This window comes from Thermobia domestica, chromosome 9 (genome assembly GCF_964235325.1).
Source record: "Thermobia domestica chromosome 9, izTheDome1.hap1.1, whole genome shotgun sequence".
Taxonomy (NCBI): Eukaryota; Metazoa; Arthropoda; class Insecta; order Zygentoma; family Lepismatidae; genus Thermobia; species Thermobia domestica.
In genome coordinates, this window is record NC_137462.1 from 134718354 (window position 1) to 134742985 (window position 24632).

General features: G+C 35.1%; 1 protein-coding gene across 1 annotated transcript; it reads left to right on the top strand.

Annotated features, from left to right (window-relative positions):
• Positions 1-7248: 7248 nt before the first annotated feature.
• LOC145695048 (uncharacterized) lies at positions 7249-24320 on the top strand. Its single transcript, XM_081771877.1, has 3 exons — positions 7249-7406; positions 15912-16336; positions 24061-24320. Exons 1-2 carry the CDS (start codon positions 7392-7394, stop codon positions 16293-16295), a joined length of 399 nt encoding a protein of 132 aa, XP_081628003.1. The 5' UTR covers positions 7249-7391; the 3' UTR covers positions 16296-16336; positions 24061-24320.
• The last annotated feature ends 312 nt before the right edge of the window (positions 24321-24632 follow it).

The following is a 24632-nucleotide window of genomic DNA, read 5'->3' on the forward strand; positions in this document are numbered from 1 at the left end:
TTAGAACAAGAAGTGACATAAATCTACATTTCCGGTTGTCACTTCTACACATAATATCATTCATTATCATTTAACTAGCATCTATTACCCGCTTCGTTAGGTTAAATTAAGAAAAAATAATATGTTGCGTTAGTCAGTCACTTTTTTTCTATTACTAAAGCGTTCTGACATCGGTCATTTTCCATGATTTTTATATTTCTCCAACCTCCTCCTCCTCCATCATGTTACTGTGGCTGAATTTAGATTTAAATGACGTCGGGAATGTCACTGTTGATCACGGTGACCCCGAAAACTATTGATTCGGCATTAATATCGGTCATTTTAGATTATATATATATATATATATATATATATATATATATATATATATATATATATATATATATATATATATATCCCCCTCTCCTCCCACATGTTGCGGAGCATGGCATCGGCATCGGAAGTGTCTTGTTAATCTCAGCGAACCCGACACTGACATATGTAATTTCGATCATTTTTATATATCACCCTCTCCCCCTGCCCCAAGTTGCGTGGCTGAATTTGGATCTAAACGGCGCCAAAAGTGTCACTGTTCATCTCAACAACCCCAAAAACTATGGATTCGGCATTAATATCTCCCCCAATCCTTCCCAATTTTGCGGGGCACGGCAATCGAAGTGTCACTGTTCATCTCAGCGATCTCGGACACCATAGATTCGATACTGATATTTGTCACTTTCGATCATTTTTATATATCTCCTTTCTTCCCCTCTCCCAATTTGCGGTGCTGAATATGGATTTAAACGGGATCGGAAGTGTCACTGTTCATCACACGAAAACTATGGATTCGACAGTAATATTGGCCATTTAGGTCATTTTATATACCTCCCCTTCCACTTCTCCAAGCTACGGGGCTGCATTTGGATTTAAACTGCATCGGAAGTGTCATTGTTCATCTCAGAGACCCTGAAAACTACAGATTTGACACTAATATCGGCCATTTTCGATCACTTTTAAATATTTCTTCCCCTCCCTGTCCCCTAAGTTGCCCCCCCAAAGTGATATGACAAAATCCAACTCAGGTCCGAACCTCATCTATGTTGAAAATTTGATCGAGATCGGTCGAGTGATTCAAGAAATTAGGAGTCACAAACATAGTGGAGTAGACCATGTGTTCTTCCTTTAGAGAAACGCATCATAGTTGTGGCACTATGCACTTTATGCATACGAATTACACTGTATGCCTTCACGCAGGTTGAACAGGGAACTCAGTTCGAATACAGCCATGTGTTTGTAGTACATCATTTTATATCAACGGGGCATAGTGATGTTTACCCTTATGTTCTTTGTCCACTCTCCACTGAATACTGAATAAACAGTCTATTAGTAGTACTATTTCGTACACTGAACAGAGGGCACAACTGAATCCGTTCCTGTGCCATCTAGTGGAGCCAATTTTTGTATAACTTTTAGTGTATTCTGGTTTCTTAAGCCTATACAAGGGCGCCCATGTTGTGGTTTCCAGGGGGGGCAAGTATAAGCGACGTTTCAAATATAGTTTCAAATTTTGCTGTAACTAATGTAAAAATTATATTGGGTTTTCGATATTCTGAAGTACAATTTCCTCTAGGAGGGCAAGCGCCCCACCTTGCCCCCCCCCCCTGATGGGCGCCCTTGGGCCTACATGTCATCTGACAAGACATCAAAACAAATAGCAGTTTCAAGCAGACTTAAGAGGGAGCCGGAGACCTAGCAGCTCCCCAAGATCGATCCCAATGGCTCCAGGCTCCATTCCATATAAATTGTAACAATTCATGTATCATTGTCTGCTGTACAAATCCTGGGAGTCTGAACGCAGTCTCGTAACTATTTCTTGGAGTTGTAATTCTCTTGAAGTTCAATGTTTACCGCTCGATACACAGCACGAACTTCTGTTTCCTTTTTCATAATGGGTGGTTGAACCTTTTCTGCGGGAAAGTAATTTCTTTCAAAACTTCTGGCAACGCCACTGCGTTACTGAAGGTTAAACTGGAAACATGTTCACAGAAAATAAGCGCGGTACGTAACATGTTATAGAAGTTACATCGTTAGTGTGGAAAGATAGTAAATAAAGTCCAAAGATGGATACCGATAATATTCGTTCGTTGTTCGGCCAATAGCTTATAATTCAAGTTGTATTCATCTGGAAATTGGGGAATGTAACAAGTGAATCGTTTCCAAAGGAACGGTTCTTCATCATGTGATACAGAGTTGTTGCATCAGTGCTTAGTAAAAAAGAAACCTGTACTAGATTAGCTGCTGTACTTTCTGAGCATAAATACCAAGTCAAAGGACTGAGCAAGCCACAAGAGGTACCATTCGCTTCATGTAGGTAACTCAGCAGCACACCTAGAAAATAATAGAATTTGCATGTAATATAAAGAAAATTTTGCTGTGCGACTTTTGAATAAGGAGATTTTCAAGTGGAATGTGAAGAAATGGAAAGCTCTTTCCGTATTATAAGATCAAAGAAAACACAAGACTGACCCATCCATGATTTACACTAGCATTCTTTTATGCAGTAGTAGCTACAATCAACGGCGCCGATCCTGGGGGGGGCGAGGGGGCAAGAGCCCCCCAAAGCTCATATATTTTTATGAATATATATATTTATATGTATATGTATTTTTATGAATATATATATTTATATGTATTTTTATTGTTATATGTATTGTTACATTTATATTTTATGAATGGGCCCCTCCCCAAAGCTACAAGGAAATCGGCGCCCTTGACTACGATGGTTTGTCGGTCCTGGGATTAATTCCCTTTGATGCTCATCTCTGATAGAAGCTTAAGTAGATCTAATAGTTCGGATTCCACTATAAGCAGCAGTCTCAATGCCCTGGTGAAGAGAAGAAATGGTAACCTGTAATTAGTGCAGCACCATTTATGTTAACTGGTTCTATGGATATTATTTTGTACTTTCCCAGTTGAATCGAGACCACTTCATACACGGTTTCAGAGATACGATTTTGCTCTAATCTGGGAAATGGAACTTATTGCATGCTGTAGTCCTAGAACAATGCTTTAAAGGTTGTACGTCGATTGGTGTTTATTTCTTCATTTTTATATGTCAATTTGCATTCAACCGATAATACAAGAGCTGGGAGGGACAAGGCAAACAAACTATATCCTGTTACAGTTTATGATCGTGCTGAATTAAAAAAAAAAGTAGCGGTGTCACGTGTATGCCAATGAAGGAGTTTGGTTTGCATGGTGTGTTATTTTATCAATTAATATTGAAACCGAAAGTAATAGATCTATTATTTACAGTTTCTATTATTCTATTATTTACAGTTTATTTACAGTAGATTTCTATTATTTAGAGTTTTAGTAGAGAAATTAGAGTGAAATTAGAATATATTTATGGAACTTAATGGATTGCTATCTATTATTATTGGTTTACTCTATAACAAGCAACTTTTAAACCAGAAGTCATTGACTTCTGTTACTTCTGGATTGAATAAAGTGTTAAGAGAGAAGATGGTACCTATCCTTAGAACAATAAAACGATTCTTCCCTCCAAAACATAAAACAAAATAAAAATTAAAAAAAAAAACTTCTTGTTATTTCTTATCTCATTTGCTCTATGTAAGTCAATATTCAAACCGGAAGTTGTGGCGAATTTGTATCACTACTGGTATTAGTATAAATAAATACTTAAGGATGTAAATGAAATATAATCTTGGGGCGCTTAGTCGAATGCAGGAAACCGCTTCTCCTTATCTATTAACGTTTTCCCTGTATACTGTTAAAGATTAAAAAACCGGAAATGGTTGATTTTTGATACTTCCGGTTTGAATATCACCAGATCAATGGAATGGATTCCTATCTTTCGATCGTATATATATCCTGGCCAACATTGATAGTGACTCATTAGGGTAGTCTTGAGACTTTTTGTCCTCCGAACGTACTGAAACACATATGAGCAAATAGGGTATTTACATTATATAAAGGAGTTTTATTAAACCAGATTCCTTAAAACTGTAAAAAAAGCACATTGTTTTCACTCTATCACAATTTTTTGATTTTATAATTTTAGAAATGGTTTTATAAGTTATAACCTTTACTAAAAATAAACTAATTAAACTTTTATTTTTGTGTAATATTGTATCTCATTCTTGGGGGGCAGAAGTGGTTCAGTGGTAGAACGTAAACCTCTGGTGCATGGGGTCCTTGATTCGATCTCCCAGCACGCACCAAGTGAACTTTATGGTTGACAAACACCGTGTGCGTGGGTTTCCTTTGGTTATCCCGTTTCCTCCCACTTTCTTCATTCTACCATTTCCTTAGCCTAGCCGGCATAATTGTGGGATGTAAAACTTAAAATTTTAATTTCATTTGTACCTCACTCTTAGAAGGTGGAAAGACAAGTTAAGAAAATACTAACATTTTTTCTGGACTAAGATGAAATATAATACGGTCCTAGTCCCGTAGTAGTCGGTAAGGTATCTACATAGCAATCGGGAAGTTTTGAGCGTAAGATATGGGTTCGATTCTCGGTGGGAACTCATGTGGTTTGGGCTCCACTTTAAGTTGTAGGTTCACGTCTCATGTCTCGGTGGCTGAACCGGGCGCAAAATTCCAAATCAATAAAACTAATCAATCGGTGTTCTATTATTCCCGGTGGGGGCGGAAATTTTTTCTCGTTCTGCTTCCATTCCAATACAGTTCAGAGATCCAGCCAGCGTCTAAAATGACTACTTGTGACAAAGTGCGAAATAAATACAGCCGGAACGTAACTGGTAACTATATCACCTGCCTTGAGACATCTATGACCTGATGCGAATGGGCGGGGGTCAATAATTATTTTTAAACACGATATACAGGGTGTTAATGAACTATACCGACAAATTGTAAGAGGTGATTCCTCACATCAAAATAAGAAAAAAAAAGTTCGTATGGGTAAAAGTGAATAATTTCAGACCTAGTGCTGTCCAAAATCGCGAAAAAACTAAAATTCAACAGGCCCTATTTCGAATTTCAGAAACCGTGGATGGTGGTCCTCATCAACGTAAAGGAAGTCACAAATACACAATCCAAAAATGCGTATTTCATAAATTTTCAATGGGTGTGCAGGATATTCTGTAGAAGGTATAATTCTCAAATATGCTCTCGATACAGTTTTCAGATATACCCTGATTTCAAGGAGGGTCCAACGTAGGCAGGTGGTAAGCCTTGACAACAATGGACATCCAGTGGAAGTCGGAAGTGTTAGGAACCGGTAGCTCCATGTTTTTTTGTGTTCGGAGTAACGTGTGATGCGATGTATTTCGTCACGGTATATTTCAGGTTTTTTCACTTATAAGCGTGAAAGAAAATATCACAATATGCTTTTTTCCTAGTACTAGAGACCGTGCTGCTGACGATCCTTAACACTTCCGACATTGTGCCAAAGGATTCCGTGTTCGTTACTATCAAGACTTATCGTTTGCTTACTTTGGACCAATCATAAAGTCAGAGCATGTCTCAAAATTTGGTTGGTGGCAAGTCTGGAAATTTCCCCTGCAGGAAATACTTTTTACGCCATTGAACATTAATGAAATGTGCATTTTTGAACTGCAAATGCATGACTTCCTTTACGGTGATAAGGACCACCAAGCATAGTTTCTGGAATTCGAAATAGGGTCTGTTGAAATTTAGCTTTTTCGCGATTTTGGAGATTCCTAGCTCTGAAACTATGCAATTTTACCCATAGGTCAATTTGAATTCATTTTTCCTATTTTGATGTGAGGAATCACCTCTTACAGTTTGTCGGTATAGTTCATTAACACCCTGTATAAATTAAACTCTGTTAAAGACACTAAAGAAGATCACACAATTCCATACATGGGATATGGATAGCCTCTTTTCTACATATTCTTTTTATTATAATTTCTTTACTACTGTGCAGGTTGCATAGAAGTTAAGGAATGTTATAGCCTATATTTAAAACGGGATATGGAAAATCACCGTCAAAATCACTGTAACTTGTGAAGATGTTAACGGATCAACTTTATAAATGAGCTCAGTAGAGATAATTATCGCTGTAGTCCTTTATGTCAAAAAAAAAAAAAAAAAAAAAAAAACAGAATTCAAAAAATTGGCTTTTGTTCAAGAGTTCTCGTATGGAGTAACAGTGCTGCAATTGCTCAAAAAAACAAGTAATTAAAAGTTTAATATTTCAGAAGGGCGCTGGCTCAATGGTACAAAACTCACCTAAAACGCAGTCGATTCTTATTTCATATCTAACAATGGACAATTGGTTTTTCGTATACTCCCACCCCTTTCAAAATTCCCCCGTTTCCCACCACTTTCTCATTCACCTACTTCTTTCGTAACCGTTTGCTTGCACATACGTGCTTCATCTACTTCTAGGACATGACTAAGGAAAGGCTTAACTAAAGATTTGATTTAATTCTATTTCGCACTCACTACTTAGAAAGGTAAACGTAATTTCAAGGCGACTTTCCATTAGTCCTTTAGTTTAAAAAAAAAAAAAAATGGTAGGCCTCAATAATTTTGTTGTTAAGAAACTCAACAGTGAGCCCAGAAGAAACTTCGCCATATAATGACAATTACAAGAAAACAATGGTGCAAAATGCGAACTGACAGCCACACTATCATCAGCGTATATGTCAGAAAAGAAAAGAAAGAAGAAAAAGCAATATATAAGGTGTAATTCATTCACACTTTTATTCACAGACAGAAAGAGAGAAACAGACAGTAAAGAATAAAAACTTCCTGAACGTTTATCTATTACATAACAGTTGAAGAGTTCGTGAACTGTCTGTTTTATCCTAACTAAAAGGAGAACTTTACAATTCCTCCCCTTTTGTGTTTCATCTTGTTTCCTTGTATGAGACAAAATAGACGGAAATCTTTAAATCTTTTTTTTTTTTTTTTTTTTTGGAAAAAGAAGAAAAAAAACACTATACTTTCACTTAGTGGTCCAACCACTTTCCATGCGGTATCATCAGCAGTCATTCTACACAAGAGGTCATCTTCTTCCATCCCACTACGGAGATCTTTAAGGTGGGGGAGTCCGTGCTATATGGGCTTTATAGAGATCATCTGGGAAATGGGACCTTTTGATATTCAACACGCTATGTAATACAAGGTAGATAAGTATACCGTAAGTATGCTTATGTAGCGGAGGGGAAGGGGGGTTACGAATTGCAAAAGGAGTAAGGGAAAAGACAAGGAGGGATTAAAACTGAAAGGTGAGTGAAGGAACAACCGAATTTTGTTGCATGATGCTATCGGTCCGAAAGTAAGACTTCCCTCAGGACAGAAGATGCCTTGGTATAAAGGACCAATTCCTTATAGTAACATGAGTTATTCTGTTGCCAACTGTTGAATCGTGTGTGTGACTATAAAAAGTTAGGACTATGAAGCTTTTGTTGGTAAGTAAGGGTTTAATTTATGAAGAATCAATCCTACTGTGAAAGTGTTATACATTTATCATATAACAAGCCAAGTTCTACTGGACTCGACAAGGATACAAAGACGAAAACATCTAGGACAGTTAAATTTGATTTGATTTTTAGTTTAGTGTCCCTTTCAGCAGAGAGGCTATATGAGACGTGAACCTACAGCTTAACAAGGAATCCGAACCACATAAGCTCGCGTCGGGAATCGAACCCGGGCCTCCCATGCTAAAGGGGTGTACACTAACCGCTTGGCCACGAAGGAGCTCGAGAACAGTTAAAGACACCCATGCTGTTCAGAAGGATTCGAACCTCCAATGGGGATCTAGCCTCACGATCACCATTGCAACACTTGAAATCATACCCTACAATCCTTTGGTTTTCTGCGGGAGAAAGATAACTTACTGATAGCTGGTAGGCCGCTTACCTCTCGTGTGAGGGTTTCCTGGTTCGATCCCTGACTATGCAAATTTGTGTTAGGCAACAGTGTATTTGTAAATTTTCGTCGCGACCTGCTGTTTTCTCCCCGTTAGTACGTAAAACTAGATATTTTATTTCATTTCAAGTGCATTCTTACGAAGGATAACAAACTAAATTAAAACCTTAATCGCGAGGTAGCAGAAGATAAGAATTTCAAAATAATCATTTATGGGACATTAGATATTTTTAAGTTTAAATTTGTCAAGTAATATAGTAATTTTAAATATTGTTGTAACAACCACGCTAATTTATTCTTCAAAACCAAAATGTTTATAGAATAATTAAGTTACATTGAAAATGGCTAAAATTTGTTTAACATGTTAAATTTCTTACTTGCCTGACATCTATGAAAGAAATGAAACATGTTTTGTTCTGTTTTATTATTTACATTGCATTTCTAATACTTATAAACCTTAAAAATAATAACATACAGTAAAAAATCGTAAATATTTTTTTGGATTCGTTTCGGGATATAGTATACATGAAGCTGCATCAGTTCCCGAAGGAGCAGCGCGCTCATATTTTTAGGGATTATTCATTGAATATGTACGAATTTACAAAGGGGGTAACAAAGCGACTTTCATTTACTTATCGACTGATACGAAAATAAAAAAGAACGTACCTGTACTTTATATCTGCATGTGTAGTGCCCTTGTACTTTACCTATGACTATGTGTGTGTGTGTGGTAGTGGGGGATTTAACGCATATCGCATGTCTTGTGCACATGGATACTTCTTACTATTGCACTACGTAGAAAATTTATGGTATTTCATGTAGAAGTGGTAATAGAACACAGAAGAAACGCAGGTCAGGGGGTTCTCATGTATACTATTACCTTGTTTCGCATAAATTTTAATGTAAACCCAATACAATTTTGGAAATTAAACAAACTTTCCCTTTAGTGCAGTCCAACATTACGTAGCCTAATTTAGATCGTGTTCAGATAGGCTAGATATCAAGACATTCACACTTATTCAAGCACAGTGGTAAAATGACTTACTTCTGATGCGAGACATCCTTGGTTTGATCCCTGGCTAAGTGAGTTTGTGGTGAACAGTATTCGATGTGAAGGTTTTCTCTAGATTCTCCTGTTTTTGTTTTCCATATCCAGTGGCGGATCCTTTCCTCGGCTAGGGGGGCCTTTCCGACCCAACTTTTTGAGTGATAAAAATAATTAAAGCTATTATTTATATGTTTTTGAAACTTTGTTGTAAACTCATGATGTACCTATTATAGTCTGAATTCTAGCTGCTCCCCCCCCCCCCCATGTTTTTACCTCCTACATCCGCCACTGTTCATATCCTCATTCCATCAATTATTTCGTAATGAGTCATTTTCTTTAACCATTCGTCGCCTTTAGCCTAATCATTGGACATAAAACCAGAAACTTCATTTAATTGATTTCAGTGTTGGTAGCCATTGTGTACAAAGGAGTGGAATATTTCTCCAATCATTTTTTTTTTTCTGTAATATAGCAAGCTCGTAATGTTTCATGATGGTGTGTAATAGATGAAAAATCTATAAGAGAATGTTGTTAACGAATTGGGCCAGAAATTTTGATGTAATATGCTAGTCGCAAAACATAAGGTTCTGAAATTTTATGTCAGTTTTGAAAGTAGATGCCTGCATTAAGCCAAGCTGTATGGCCGTGTGTTAGAAACGGGAAGAAGAAACGACTGAAAAGTTTCGATGAAACTATCTGGCTTTAAGCCCCAAATAGTTCCATAGTTAAGCACTTCAATAGATTTAGTCTGTTACTTTGTCTTTAATATTACAAAGGCAAGATTTCCAGTTAAAATTCAAACTAAATATAATCACAACTATTAGATCTTGGTCGTACTTAAACTTCTTGACATTAAAAATGGTAGATTACACTATGCATGAGTTCGTCTCCTTGGTTGTTGAACTATTTAATATTTCTGCTGACAGGTGTTTTAAATGAATTTGTACAAATCGATGTTGCTGGTTCTAGTTATATAGTTACTTTTTGCGTATCACGTCAGAATTTTTTACAGTTTAATCATATTTAGTGGTATAAGATTCGTATGTGTTCCATATATATGACATGTAAAAATATTAGAAAACAACTGATATTAGTGTCCAATTCATAGTTTTCGGAGTCATTCAGATGCATAGTGATGCCCCTGATGCTGCTTAAGTACAAATTCATTTCCTCCCGGTATGGATGGTGAGGATGGAAAGGAGTGGCATGTAAAAAATATAATCGAAAACGACCGAGATTAGAGTCAAATCTATAGTTTTCGAGGCAACTGAGACTAATAGTAAGGAAACAAAACATTGATTATGTAAGAAAATCGTGTCATGTGAGTCGATCTTTAAATCTTCTTTCGTACACTCATATGTTCTGTGTAGCTATAACATTTTCAGAAGAAAATTCCTTCACTAAGGCATTTCTCCTTCTCTCCTTGTTTTGTTTCCTTGTGCTATTTCAGAAAGCTGCGTATAAGATTCGCGTGAATGTTACTTTATGAATATTTTCATGTCAATTATCCATTGCTAAATTGATTTTGTGGCACGTAATAACCTAAAGGCGTTCCATGCTAGATATACATTTATTATTATTGTTTGTTTGATTTTTCATTACCATATGTTCGCGTCCTTAGAGCGCAAAGGTTCTATGTCCAATTTTAGAAATCTTTACAGGAGATCAAAAATAATGGACAGGACATGGCATAGGACAATATTTCACTTATTATTTCTTGTAAATAATAACCATTTCGTACGCTTTTTTTGTCGCCATGTGAAAGAGCACATCACGCGCCTTCTATAAGTATAGAAATCTCAATTTCGAAAAAAAAAAAATGGACTTAGAACCTTTGCGCTATGAGGTCGTAATTAATGTTGCATTTTTTAATAAGTGACTTAGGGCGAGATATCAAGATGCTTTTGGGTGCTTGCGACAAAGTTACGTTAGAATTCACAATGAAATGTATTATTTAGATTTTTTAGTTTTATTTGAGTCCGTAATAATCATTGAGATAATTTTCTTCATTATAAACATTATTAATAAAACGTTATAGGCTACATAAATGTCCTCTATAAGTCTTCCAAATAAAATTCTTGGTATTTTTAATTTCAGAAAAAGGAAATAACTGCAAACTCAGAGAAAATTAACACTGAGATAATATTTGAATAATCGTGGTGTTTGGGACGTAGTACAAAATGCTGATGAAAGTTTATTTCATATAAAGTCATGTCTTCAAAAATAATAATAATAATAATAATAATAATAATAATAATAATAATAATAATAATAATAATAATAATAATAATAATAATAATAATAATAATAATAATAATAATAATAATAATAAACAGACCACTTTCAAGAGGACAAGCTGCGACTCGGAAGAAAAAAAATGCAAATAAGGAAATTTCACACTCATATGATAGGTACATTATTTATTGAAAAAAAGATTTGTTTGTTTCTAATTAAACATAAATGTATAATAAACAAAACATGGAACATGTACAGAAACAAGATATTAAGCAATTGGTCTTCTAAAGTGGATCGTATGTCCTGCTAAGTGGATCATAACCCATTTCTAACAGCAAAAGAAGTACGAAAAGATCTAAATGAATAATAAATGGAAAGCAAGGTGGAATTACTAGCTCAATCTATAATGACATCATTTCCTGTCATCCACAATCATTTCTTCTTAAGCGTTTCTGAAACAAAGCACTGTCCAGAAAGGAATCTCTTTTTTCCTCTGACTCCATCAGATCTTCATGGTACCATGTGTTACACGAGTTGCATTGGATCTTTTATCCTTAAAGCACTTTCCACAAAAGAATGTCTTTTACCTTCGGGCACAACACAGTCTTCCTCAGGCACCACTTCCGACCACGGATCTTCCTAGCCCGTACCCAGAACTATCAGTGATGGGGAAATATGAAATTCGATACGTTATTTATTTGTTATTCAGCATATAGGGCGAAAGTGTTTTTATGTGTAGTTAAATTGATCCACGTTTTATTACAAAGAGAAGGATAGTTTTTCTACTAAAAATAACACAAAGTTCTGACGTATTTAATTACAAATTCATAAAGCTGATCAAAACTGTAAACAAATAAATTATTTTTAAAAGGAAAATATTTTTGTTCTATAAGAGAAACAAATACTTCCTACTGATCCACTTTATGGGACCTTTCTATAAACGATCATGTTTACAAGACAATTCAAGATCCGGTTTACAAGAAATAATCTTTTGCATGACGTTCAGCTGCGAGCAGCTAACGAGAGAGACGAGGCTTATCGCAGAACCTTACATTTTTCTTGTGCTGCCCTTTCGGAAGCAACTTTTGTTCTAACAATGGACGCCGAATGGTTTTGTCACCTCTTTAGTATTGAAAATATTTATCTTTTGACGGTAATAATGTGATTTTTAAAATAAATATGATGGAAAGATATGATTATAAAAGCATATTGACACACAATTTGCAGTGTTGCATTCAAGTATGGTACAAAAGCTGATAAAAATCAAAGAAAAAGGATGTTGCATCGTTTGGCCTAATCCTCATTTCGCCTAACCAATTATCTGACACTTTTATGACATATAAAAGATAAGATTTATATCCACCATTTTAGGCGAAATAAGGATACTCGTTTGGCCTAATCCTCATTTTGCCTAAAATGGTGGACTATAAAAAATCGTGGAGATAAAACTGGAGGGAAATTTTCCACAAAAAAAATCCCTACTATGTGAAGGACTAAGAAATACAAATTAGTTTTCCATAACTAATTTGTAATAGGATTATTTGCTTTCGGAAACGTTGAGTTGAGTTGAGTTTAGTTTAGCGTCCCTTTCAGCAGCGAGGCTATATGAGACGTGGACCTACTGATTAACGTGGAATCCGAACCACATGAGCTCCCGCCGGGAATCGAACCCGGGTCTCCCACGCCAAAGGCGCGTACGCTAACCGCTTAGCCACGGAGGAGCTCCTTTTCGGAAACGTGTTTCGTCAATTGTACAGTTATTTTTCCGTTCCATTTTGAGAATATTAATGCCCTCACAGAGTGTATAGTAGCTATATTTGAGATGAGAGAAAAAACAAGGAGTTACACCTGTTATTATTTTTTTTAAAAGGTTAGTGTTGTTCAAAAGTGACCTTTAGTTTGCAGTTTGTTTCCAAATATCTGATATTCTCAAATGGTACTGCTAATCGGTATGTTAAAGGAAATATAGTTTGTGTATTTCTTCTTATGTGGATGCAAAAATTATTTTATTATAGGTTTTGCTGATCTTTCAGATGATTTCATTCCGGTTTCAATGCTTTTTTGAAACTGTTAATGCATTATTAGGAATCCTATTGTGATTGTATTGTAATTATAATTCGTATGAAATTCATAAATATTTCGAGCTAGATCTGACAAAAGATCCCTAAATTCGCTCATAACTTAGCAATGGACAACTGTGATCGAAATGAGTGATTTGTGACAAATCGCTCCACTGACAAATTGCTTTTGGATAATTCCACAATCCAAACATTTCAATGTGTTACTAACGGAGAAAGAAGAAAAATATATTTCAATTCTTATTATTACTTTTGAAATTACAACTTTTGAGTTGAATTTCCACTCGTTTCACATACTACCGGGAATGTCCATAGTATAAGTCTCTGAGATGTACAATGAGATTAAAATCCGGGCTTATCGGTGGTTGTTTCAGCAGACAGAAGTTGAATGCTCCTCCAAACAGATGATGGCCAACCGGGATCTGTTACGAGGATGGTTATCCTGCTGGTACACTCCATTTCCACTCGTATGACAGAAAAAATAAAGATATAGTTGACTCTGGAGATCTTCGTACTTCGATACAATACGGGTGAATAGTAGATACCAAAGGTCCAAAACATTGCTTACAGAACAGAAAAACGCTCTAAATCAACATGAAGTTTCCATTGTCTTGCACAGTTCCAACCTGACATGATTTCGTTGGGCTGGCACCAAATTATAGATCACTATCGGCGTGATGAGATTGAAATCGAGACTCATCACACCATGCTACTCGTTTTTATGGTTCAGTCACGGCATTCTGTTGCCATTGTAAGACATTAACCGCAGTGACGTATAATGACAAGTGGTAACCTCATGTGTTATAGGCTTCTGAAGTCCATACGATGAAGCGAACATTATCTACTATAATACGGAAAGTATAACGTCGTTGGCTTCCCGCGAAAAGTTGTAGTGACGTTTATGGGGAGTGGGCAGTGGGGCGTGGCTCGCTGAGCGCAGTAGACGGTTGCTGGTGATTGGCAATCCTCTTACTACACCCCCAGTAACGAGCAGGTCTAAGCGCGGGAAGCCAACGACGTTATACCTTCTGGACTATAACTATCCGGCTGAACCTCTTATTCAGTTGAGTGGCCGTCTGGACTAAGGTTTACTGTTCGGTGCAGTAAGCAAAGTTAAGAAAACTTTTATACCTTGTTCTCTTACGTGTGAGTTTCTTTTTACATTGTTAAATTACTGTAGATTTCCAAATTATGCAGATTCAATATTGAAACCGGAAATATATCTATAACTTCCGGCAGCAATAGAGTGATAATGTGAGACATGTAACGTCTTTATTGGAAGCTAAATTCTCATCAAAAACGATTTCTCATTATCTCTTGCAATTTTTAATATTTAGGAATCAATATCGAAACCGGAAGTTGTACTAGTTCTTACTACTTCAGGCTTCAATAGAAGAATGAAGCTGAGATGCAATATATTCTTAAGATTTGGAATCCATACCATAAATCGTTTGGATCGATAGAGAACGTGTCGATATATATATATATTCATATATATACATGGTCATAGTAAATACATAAAGGAGTTTCGGTAATCCTAACTCCTTGAAAATAATTAATAGGCTATAATATCTATATATTTTGCATTTCTTAATTCTTAATGAATTTTTTCTTATAATTTCCCTCTAGTTGAATTTCCACAATTTTTTCTTACTGTCCGCCATTTTAGGAGTAACGAGGATTAGGCCAAACGAGGATCTTTTTTCGCCTAAAATGGCGGACACAAATCTTATCATTTATCTGTCATTTATCTCGGACTCTGAAAACTATAGATTTGATGCTAATATTGGTCACTTTTTATCATTTTTATGTATCTCTCCCTCCTTCTCCCCTAAGTTGTACCGTCAAAGTGATATGATAAAAAAAAAACATGTCAGGTCCGAACCTCATCTATGTTGAAAATTTGATCGACTTTGGTCGGGTGGTTTAAGAGTGATGAAGTCACAAAGTCAATCAATTTTATTTTCATTATATATATATATATATATATATATATATATATATATATATATATATATATATATATAGGTATGCATGTATCCCTCCTTCCCTCCCCTACGTTGCACCGTCAAAGTGAAATGACGAAAACATCTCAGGCCCGAACCTTATTTATGTTGAAAATTTGATCGAAATCGGTCCAGTGGTTCAAGAGATTAAGAATCACAAACATAGTCACTTTCAATTTTATAATATAGATTGTAAATTTGTTTTTATTTATTACTTTATTCATTTATTTGCTTTAAATACAGAAAGCTTATAAGTGCAATTGATTTCAGTGCCTCAGATATCAAGACCATGGAATTCATATGTTGTATACGTAAGCCCAAATAATTGAAACAAACACGTTTACTATATAGACCCGTAAACTACTTGTAGAGGTACCGTTATTAATTTTTTGCAAAACTTCTTATCTTCACCCTAATGATTTCGGTGTGCCCAGTGATGATTTCAGTTAGTGGCTATGTTGGATTTTCAAGATCTTATCATACATTCTATAGTTACTGGATCTAAACAATGATTCCATGAATCTTCTGTGGCATAAGAATAACACAGACACAACTAATGTTCTTAGTCATATTCTGTTACTAGATGTAAAGTTATTTCTTCGTTATTATTTACCAGTAAAAACTACATTACCACCACTATTATACCTAAGTATGTATCCTTTCTTTCTTCCTTTTCAGGCCTTTTTCGCAGCTTTGTCTGTTGCATTCGCCGCAGAAGTCTATCAACAAGGACCAAGATCGAAGCGTGGAGTCTTCTATGGTGATTATGGACTAGGCTTATCAACATTCGGCTATGGATTTGGCTACCCAAGTCTTTTCGGCTATCATGCTCCCTTGACTTTTGCAGCTGCACCCCTTATTGCTCCACCACCCACAATCGTGAAGACAGTAGCTGTCCCACAGCCAATTATCAAAACTGTAGCTGTCCCACAACCAATTATCAAGACAGTGGCTGTTCCAACTATTGTGAAGGTTGTTCAACAGGCACCGCCACCAACACCTAAACCGTGGAGACCTTACGGAGCAGGAACTCCGAACAGAAATACTGGATACGGGTATTAAAGCAGTAAATTCTGTTGTCATAAATTTTGATAACTTTTCAGGTAAGCTTTTTTGTTGATGCTATTTTTGGAAAAGTACCTAAAAGAATGTCATAATTATATTAACAGTTCCCTAATATTAACAGTTCCCTTGCTACTAATTGTACAGATTCTGAGAATGCTTGGAGAGAAAACCCTAAGTTATTTTAATACTTAAGTCTAAACATAAAATTGTCAATAGGAAAGATCTGCACTTTGAAAATACCTAAGAGATAAAGAGTGAAAATTTGAATTGTGTATTTCTTGTTATTTACACATTTTCTATTAAATCAATATTGCTTCAACTTTCTTGTTTACAAACCTATAAAATACTATTGCAATGCTTCAAACAATGATGAGTAACCACATAAAATCTTGAGAACCTTAACTTAACGATTCATAAAATACATTTTAGTTCTTCTCAGATGCATATTTAATTATTTCTATTTTTTCCCGTTTACATTCTATCACCTTTCATTTACATTTTAGATCTTCAGTAATAACCTTATGTTGCTAACTAAAATAACAACTTGTTTTAATTTTCTCCTTCAGCTTTTATAATTAACACATTTCCTTTGGTTTCAATCCCATTGCATTTCTCATCGCTTCCACGCTTTTGAAGCTTATTTCTTCCAGCAACAAAATGAAGCAGGAAAAGAACTGAGAACCAAATTTACATGAATATCTACGAAATTTGTCACATTTGTCATCGTGAGTATTGGAAAGAAGATTTGACACCGATCTGTTACTATTACAAATGAACTCCGCTTACTTGGTTTTAAACCTAAGTGTCTTTAGAACGGCTTTAAAGTAGGTTTTATCAACTCAAATTCTTTTTTCTTCGTATGCCGTACAAACTATAGCGATTACTAGCCTACTTATGATTTCTCATTGACTTTCCGTTCTACTACTGTTACTACTACCTTTTACGTTGTGTTTAAATTAAGTTCCTTTTCCTTGAATATTTTAAAATATCACAAAACCAATTATTTGTAAAAAAAAAAAAAAAAAAAAAAAAAAAAAGAATCTTACAGTTACTTCCACTTTGTTTCTCTGTTACGAGGGCAGTCCAAAAGCTCTTACTCTAAGATCCCTATGTGCTAGGACTCTGTAATCTTTTTTCTATGATTCGCTTGACTTATCTCATGTATCCACTCCAATGACTACACACATCTTAATTTACGAAAACACAAGCTTAAAAGAAGTCTACAGATTTGAAGACAAACCAGTCCTCCATTTCAATGAGCTCCAATCATAATCGTTGAAACGTCCTCAACGTAAATAGCTCATCATATTTGAAAGAAGGTAGAAGTTGGAAGATGCCAGTGGAGTAAATACGATGGATAAGGCAAATGTTTACAATTCAAGTGAACAAAAGTGACTGTTTCTTCAAACGGAGTGAATAGATGCATCATCAATTGGCAGCAACAAAACTTTCTGATAGCAAGCCTTGTTCTTTTTTAAACCTTTTGATATCAGTTTTTCACTTCATGATCTTGATGAATAGCTGTTACACTTTAGCCTTTATGGGAGTGGATGATGAAGCATTTTGCATGTTTTGCGCATTTCTTTCATTTCAGATTTAAACAGATATATTTGGCTTTTATTGATTGTCACTAATCTGTTCGAGAAAGTTTTGCTAATCTTTGTGATATAGGTCCGAAATGCGTTGTGCAAATTCCCCATATTACTATTTTTGCGAAAAACGCCAGCAGTATGGGAATCTGCTTTGCAGCCATTTTGCTCGTATGCAAGATTTCCTACTATTGTTTAGCTCTCTACCTAAAACGTTAACCATCACACGTCTATCTTGAAATATTTATAAGCTCTTTTGCTTATGCTACCACGCTTGCTTCTATAGCTTTAATGGGCGATTTTCTCTTGTGTTATTTTGTAGATATGTATCCCTACGTTTTAATGCTTTTTCGTCATTTTTGGCACACACAGTGAACCTTTATCATCATAAACAACTATTTCTTCATTGATTTTTGTACAAAGTTCTCTTGAAGACGCAGAAACCTAATCACAACTTGCTAGTCAACTTTGTTCAACAAGCTCTCTGCTACTCTTGTAGAACTAATTTCAATTCAATGCAACCTGTAGTGATATACATTGACAAGATTTATATTGAGATACCAGCCTCAAAATTTCGGAACTATAACACACCTATAAATCATACGAAGGTAAAACCTTTTCGATCTTTCCTCGTATTATTATCATTTACTTCGTTTCTGTTTAAACTTTCTTATCTCTATTACTACTTTTGCATATCTTTTTACTAAAGTCAGCATCTTTGTGACCTAATATCATATTAATCTCCTGTAAAAATAGTCCCTGCTAGGGTTGTGGTGTTGCATGAAGTAGGATGTAATTGGATGAACCAAATGGGAAAAATCTGAAATACTTCCCCGGCACTTCACATTCTTCGTTTATACTAACGGGAGGGGCTTATAAATGGTTTACTGATTAAACTAAATAAATACGAAAGTAAACATTATTTTTTTAAATGAAATATTCATAATTCAAAAATACAGAAACTTTATAATTAATTATATGTATTAATGCATTGTCGAAATTTGAAACAACAAAATTTAGCTACAGAAGTTGGTGATGCATCACTGAATGCATTAATCTCCAAGTCCATTTGTAACATTAATCTCCAAGTTTAATGTAACTAATACTCAATGTGTATTTTTCTTGTACCGAGAATTACTCATCTATTACATACATACTGTACATCATCATCAACATGGTATTTTCCCATTATTTGCAGGCCACTTGGCGCAACTAAGAAGCGTCCATGCACCATGATCTTCAGCAAACTTCTTTGTCTTCGTTTACGAGTTTTCTGCTTTATTGCTGTTTCTCCATTATAGCCTCTTTCGCCTGCCCCTTTTCTCCTGCTATCATAAACTCCAACACAGTTCCTCAAGATACAGTTTTCGGTCAATATCCGAACCAGTTTCTCTTCCTCTTTCCGATTACACCTAAAATTGTTCTTTTCTCGCCACCATTTCTGACACCCTGTTCCTCTCTCATTAGTTCTCCACTCAACCATGGTAATTCTCTTCATTCTTCTCCACATCCGCATTTCAATAGCATCTAGTTTTTCTTAATCGCTTTTGCATGATGTCCATGTTTCATGCCCCAAGGGGTTCAATACCACACACAAAGTATTTTATGAGTCTTTTTCTCAATTCTTTAACCAAGGACTCTCAAAACAAACTATTCTTCCTCATAAATGTTTATTTCGCCATTCCTATTCTTGCTTTTATTTCACGTTTGCACTTCATTTCATCACTAATAATACTATCCAGATATTGAAAACTAATTACCTGCTTTATTTTCTTCACTCCTACTTTTACATTTGACATCGATCGATTCGTTCCAATCACCATGGATTTTATATTTCTAACATTTAATTTCGTCCCCTATTTTTCACAGCCCTTCCTCACATTTTCTAACATCTTATTGGTTTTCTTATCAGACTCCGAAACAGATATCATCTGCAAATAGTACGCATCTAACATTCTACCTCTTACTGGAAAACCGTCTTTATTCTGTAGGCTCTTCTTCACTATTTCTTCTAGATAGATATTAAATAATGTTATCAAGAAACATCACTGTCGAATTTTCCTTCTAATTGAATTCTTCTCGATTATTTCTTCCATTCTAACACTTACTTGTTCATATATAAGTTTCTTATGAGTTTTCGATCTTTCCATTCGATCTCAACTTTTTTTTTTAAACTCCATTCAACAATTCTCAGTTTTCCCTGTCGAAAGCCGTTTCTAGATTAATAAATACAATGTACACGTTGTTCTTCTTTTTCTTCTATACCTTCTACCGATTACTTTCAATAAGCCAATTATATATGTTGTGCCCTTACCTCCTCTAAACTCGAGCTGTTCCTATTGAGCTTCCTTATTTGTTTTTCCATACAATTTTCTGTTCAGTTTCTGAAGCATAATATTCAATATTTGAAGCATAAAACTAATAGTTGTGTAGTTCTCACATCTCTCTGGGATCGATTTCTTAGCCAACGGTAACATGATCGTTTTTAGATAATCTTTTGGGCACTCTCTGTTTCATATATGTCATTGCAGAGTTGGAACAATTCTTTCTTGCCATTTTCTCCCATATTGTTAATGAATCCGATTACTTATCTCAGTTGACTTTCCATTCCTAACTTCGGGTAAAAGTTTTTCCAAACTCATCCCGAAGAATATTAAGACCTTTATCATCCACAACTTGACCACGCGGTCTATCCCTACTCTTATACAAGCCTTCAACATATTTTCCCCATCTTCCTAGGACTACCCCATCTCCCCATCTCGCTAACTATCTTCCCAATTCTTATTTTCTACTGTCATCGTAATAATTCCTTATTTCGTGTAAATTCTTCATCTAGCAGCCATGAATTTTCGAAGGTTTATTGTAGCTCCATTTACGCGCTATGTTAATATGGACAGGGGGCCGCGGTGGCTCAGTGGTAGATCGTTCACCTCTGGTGCTTGGGGTACCGGGTTCGATCCCAGCCCCCGCCAAGTGAACCTTGTGGTGGACAAACACCGTGTGCGTGGGTTTCCTCCGGGTTCTCCCACTTTCTTCATTCCACCATTTCATTCATTACTCATCATCACCGTCTTCTTTAGCCTAACCGGCATAACCGTTGAACGTAAAATTCAAAGATTTCATTTCATTTCGTTTTTTTTTTTTTTTTTTTTTTTTTTTTTTGTTAATATGGACAATAACAAGAACACTATTAAATTTGAGATGTTCATGATTAACTGTCAGTGATATTCCAAGAGCGCAAACTTAACGAAAGTGTAGATCTGGAAATTAAAAAGTGCTAAAACAAGAATTCAACTAGTATCGTACGCGTACATGTTAGTTTCACTGTTCATTGTGAATAGAATACTTAAAAAGCAAAACTTTTATTGCATTACTTGTAACTCAATCTGGCAGCACTGCTCCGAAATCCCGATTTTTCTGTAAATTTATAAATAGTTTCGTTTTAAGGCTGACTACAAATTTTAATATAATTTATCCTCATATTGAATTCGGGCCCACTCGGAAGCTTTGGATCCTTTCTGCGTACCTGCCTCATTTGTTATATATTTTTCGTATTTATAGATAAAACGTAATTAAAATGATATTACACTTATATATAATAATTTTTGAAACCAAGCTCATAACTTTGAAGCTCATCAAATTCTATCAAGTTCAAGTATTCAATAAATAAACAAACAAACAAACAAAAACTGAAAAATTACCGAAGCCTACAGTATAATTAATTCAACTTTAGAATGTAATACTATTCTAATACTAAAATATGATTGAAAACAATGTCCTGTAGTGTATTTATATTTTACATTTGTTGTAGATAGAATGTATGCTTTTTGTTTACTTTGTGTTCAATTTGGTGTTCATGTAGCTTAGATTTATGTTTCTCATTCACTTGTTCTCTAGTTAAAATTAAAATTTAAGCTAATGTATTTGATGGCTGAGTGTGAGTAAAAGAGCTTTGCCAATAACTCAGCTGTTATATCATAAAGAATTATTTCTCAGTCAAATTATTTGTAAAATATTCTTCTAGTAATGTACTTTTACTACTATTCTTACTCATGTAAAATGTTTACATTATCATTTATTCTTGTAATATTTAAAAAAGACGCTATTAATTACAACAAACATCTTAGCTCCTTTAAATAACTCGAGGAGAGACGTGTTACGTATAACGTTCAACAAAACAGTTTTCCACACATTAGCTGTACCTCTGTTACCTAAGATATTACATACACATTTAAATACTAATTTTTAAACTATCCCGTGAGCACTTCCAGCTATTTTGTATTGAACCAGGCTCTCGCATCATTCAATTTCTACCATCGCGTATTGCACCAGTATCAGTCAACTTCAAATATTAATATATTCATCCACAGTAGGCCTATATTATCTACGTATTTGTTTCCTTGAGGAGGAAAGAACTCCCTCGTGGCTATACGGATAGCGTACACGTCTTCGACGCGGGGGAGCTTGGTTCGATTTGCGATAGGAGCTCGTGTAATTCGGATTCCACGTTAAGATCTAGGTCCACATCTCACATAACCTCGTTGCTGAAACAGACACTAAGCCCTAATCTAATCCTAACAATTTGAGGCGGAGAAAACATGGCGAACTAGCTCGTAACTACCTTGTTTCTAAGTAGAAGCATTTAATATTACACACTCTGTACTAAATTATGATTAAAAACATAAATCTCACAATATAATGTTTAATTGCCTGATAGGAGCACCTGGTGTTGTACGCAATAGTTAGAAACACTGATATAGTTCACAGGTTGTCAGGTGCATCTATATTGGAATGCAAATACTGTTTTTGCTTTACGTCTGAGCCGAACATCATTCATTCTTCAAATGAATTTTTTAACCATTGCAGGAAGTGTACAACACTATGTTAAATGAATTATAGGAATCCATCTAAGCTCCTGCTGTAGATTACTTTCGATCCCCTGAACCAAACAGTCCTTTTATTTTTATTTATTTTACATTTTGTTCTTTGGTATCTATCTCTCTCTCTCTCTCTCTCTCTCTCTATATATATATATATATATATATATATATATATATATATATATATATATATATATATATATATATATATAAGAACATGTGTGTGTGTGTGTGTGTGTGCGTGGTGTGACTGTAATGCCATCAGATAGTAGCATGGAAAGGAATCACTAGGGATGCGCACGAGACGAGAATAGACAGAACATTCCTGACAAAATTCGAGTCGAGACACAGCTCTTCCAATAGAGAAATATACATTTTTCAAGTCGAGACAACACTTTTACAGCACATTTTCGAGATGAGACAGCCTAAAATATTGTCTCGTACGCATCCCTAGAAATCGCTTACACTGACCAAGTTTTGTTCACAGATAAGTCTTCAGCAGATCTAATCTCGTTCAGTCGACTCGAGGTAAGATTGGGGGAGTCAAAAAGTACATATATGTATAGTGAACTATGTTGTCTTGAAGTAGGCACCCCAATCGTTTCTTTTGTCGTCCACGTTACTGGCCTGAAAATCGATAAGAGTAATGCTGAAGGCGTTGCTCATCATTATATTTTACCCATTTCTTTACTTTCAGAGATTTTCTATAAACATTATTCTTCCTGTGCGAGGAACGGGCACTTCTTCTAGTTCTACTATAAATTAATGAAGAAAAAGATAAATAAAAATATAAATCTATAGTTTCATTCCATATTATTTTTATTATTACTCTTACATGAACATAAACAAATGAAAATGAAATCTTCCAGATTAAAGACAAACGATTATCCTTTAGGTTAAGAGAGACACAATTAAAGGAAATGAATGATGATGGAAGAATTGATGGAATGAGAATGTGGGAGAAAACGGGAGTAGCCCGAGGAAATCCACGAACAAATTAACAAAAAATCTTGGATTTTCATCTGTTTTCGAAAAACTTTGTTCTCTTATTTACTGTTAGAACTAAATCTAACAAACGTGTATTTTCTTCAGTCAATTGAGATCATTAAGAGCCAAAGTATTAGAATTTCCTACATACGACTGCCAGATTATGGCCAATTAAACAAGGGGGTGACAAGATTTTTTTTTGAACAAAACTGTACTTAAATGACAACGTTGAATTTTGAAGGTGGTATTCCTCGCTGAACTTCAAATGTATATCATAAGATAAAATATGTATTCTTTTGTTTTCAGGTTCAAAGCTCCGCAGAGATAGAGCACAAATGGGAAAGATTTTTCTACAGAAACAGGCTCATACGTAACGGTGTGCTACGTCACGAGAGACACAAACAACAAGCATCAATATTCAACTGCGTTATTGTTTATTGAACTACAAACTAATCATGTCACTTGTCAATTATGTTGTGTAAATATACAATTTGTTATCCATTTTTTACACCGTATAAAAAAAGTTTATTTTCTATAAATGCACATTTTTCTAATAAAACTATAAAGTGTGTTTATTTTCTACAACCCCGGAATACAATATCCTTCGTTCTGTTTCTTTGATGCGTACTGACGTATATTTTTAGTAGGCATTATTACAATTTGTGACAGATATGCGTTAAATTCCTGTTTGAAACGAATCCTCGTTTCTATTTTAAAGAAATTGTTTATTTCTTACCATTCAGTTCGTTTCGTATTGATAACTCACTTTAACTTGTTTATCTATATTCTAGGAAGCAATATCAGTAATAATCCATTTGTTTATCCCCTCACAAAGAGAATCACGTTTGCCACACATTTCTTAATTCCTTCGTTAGATT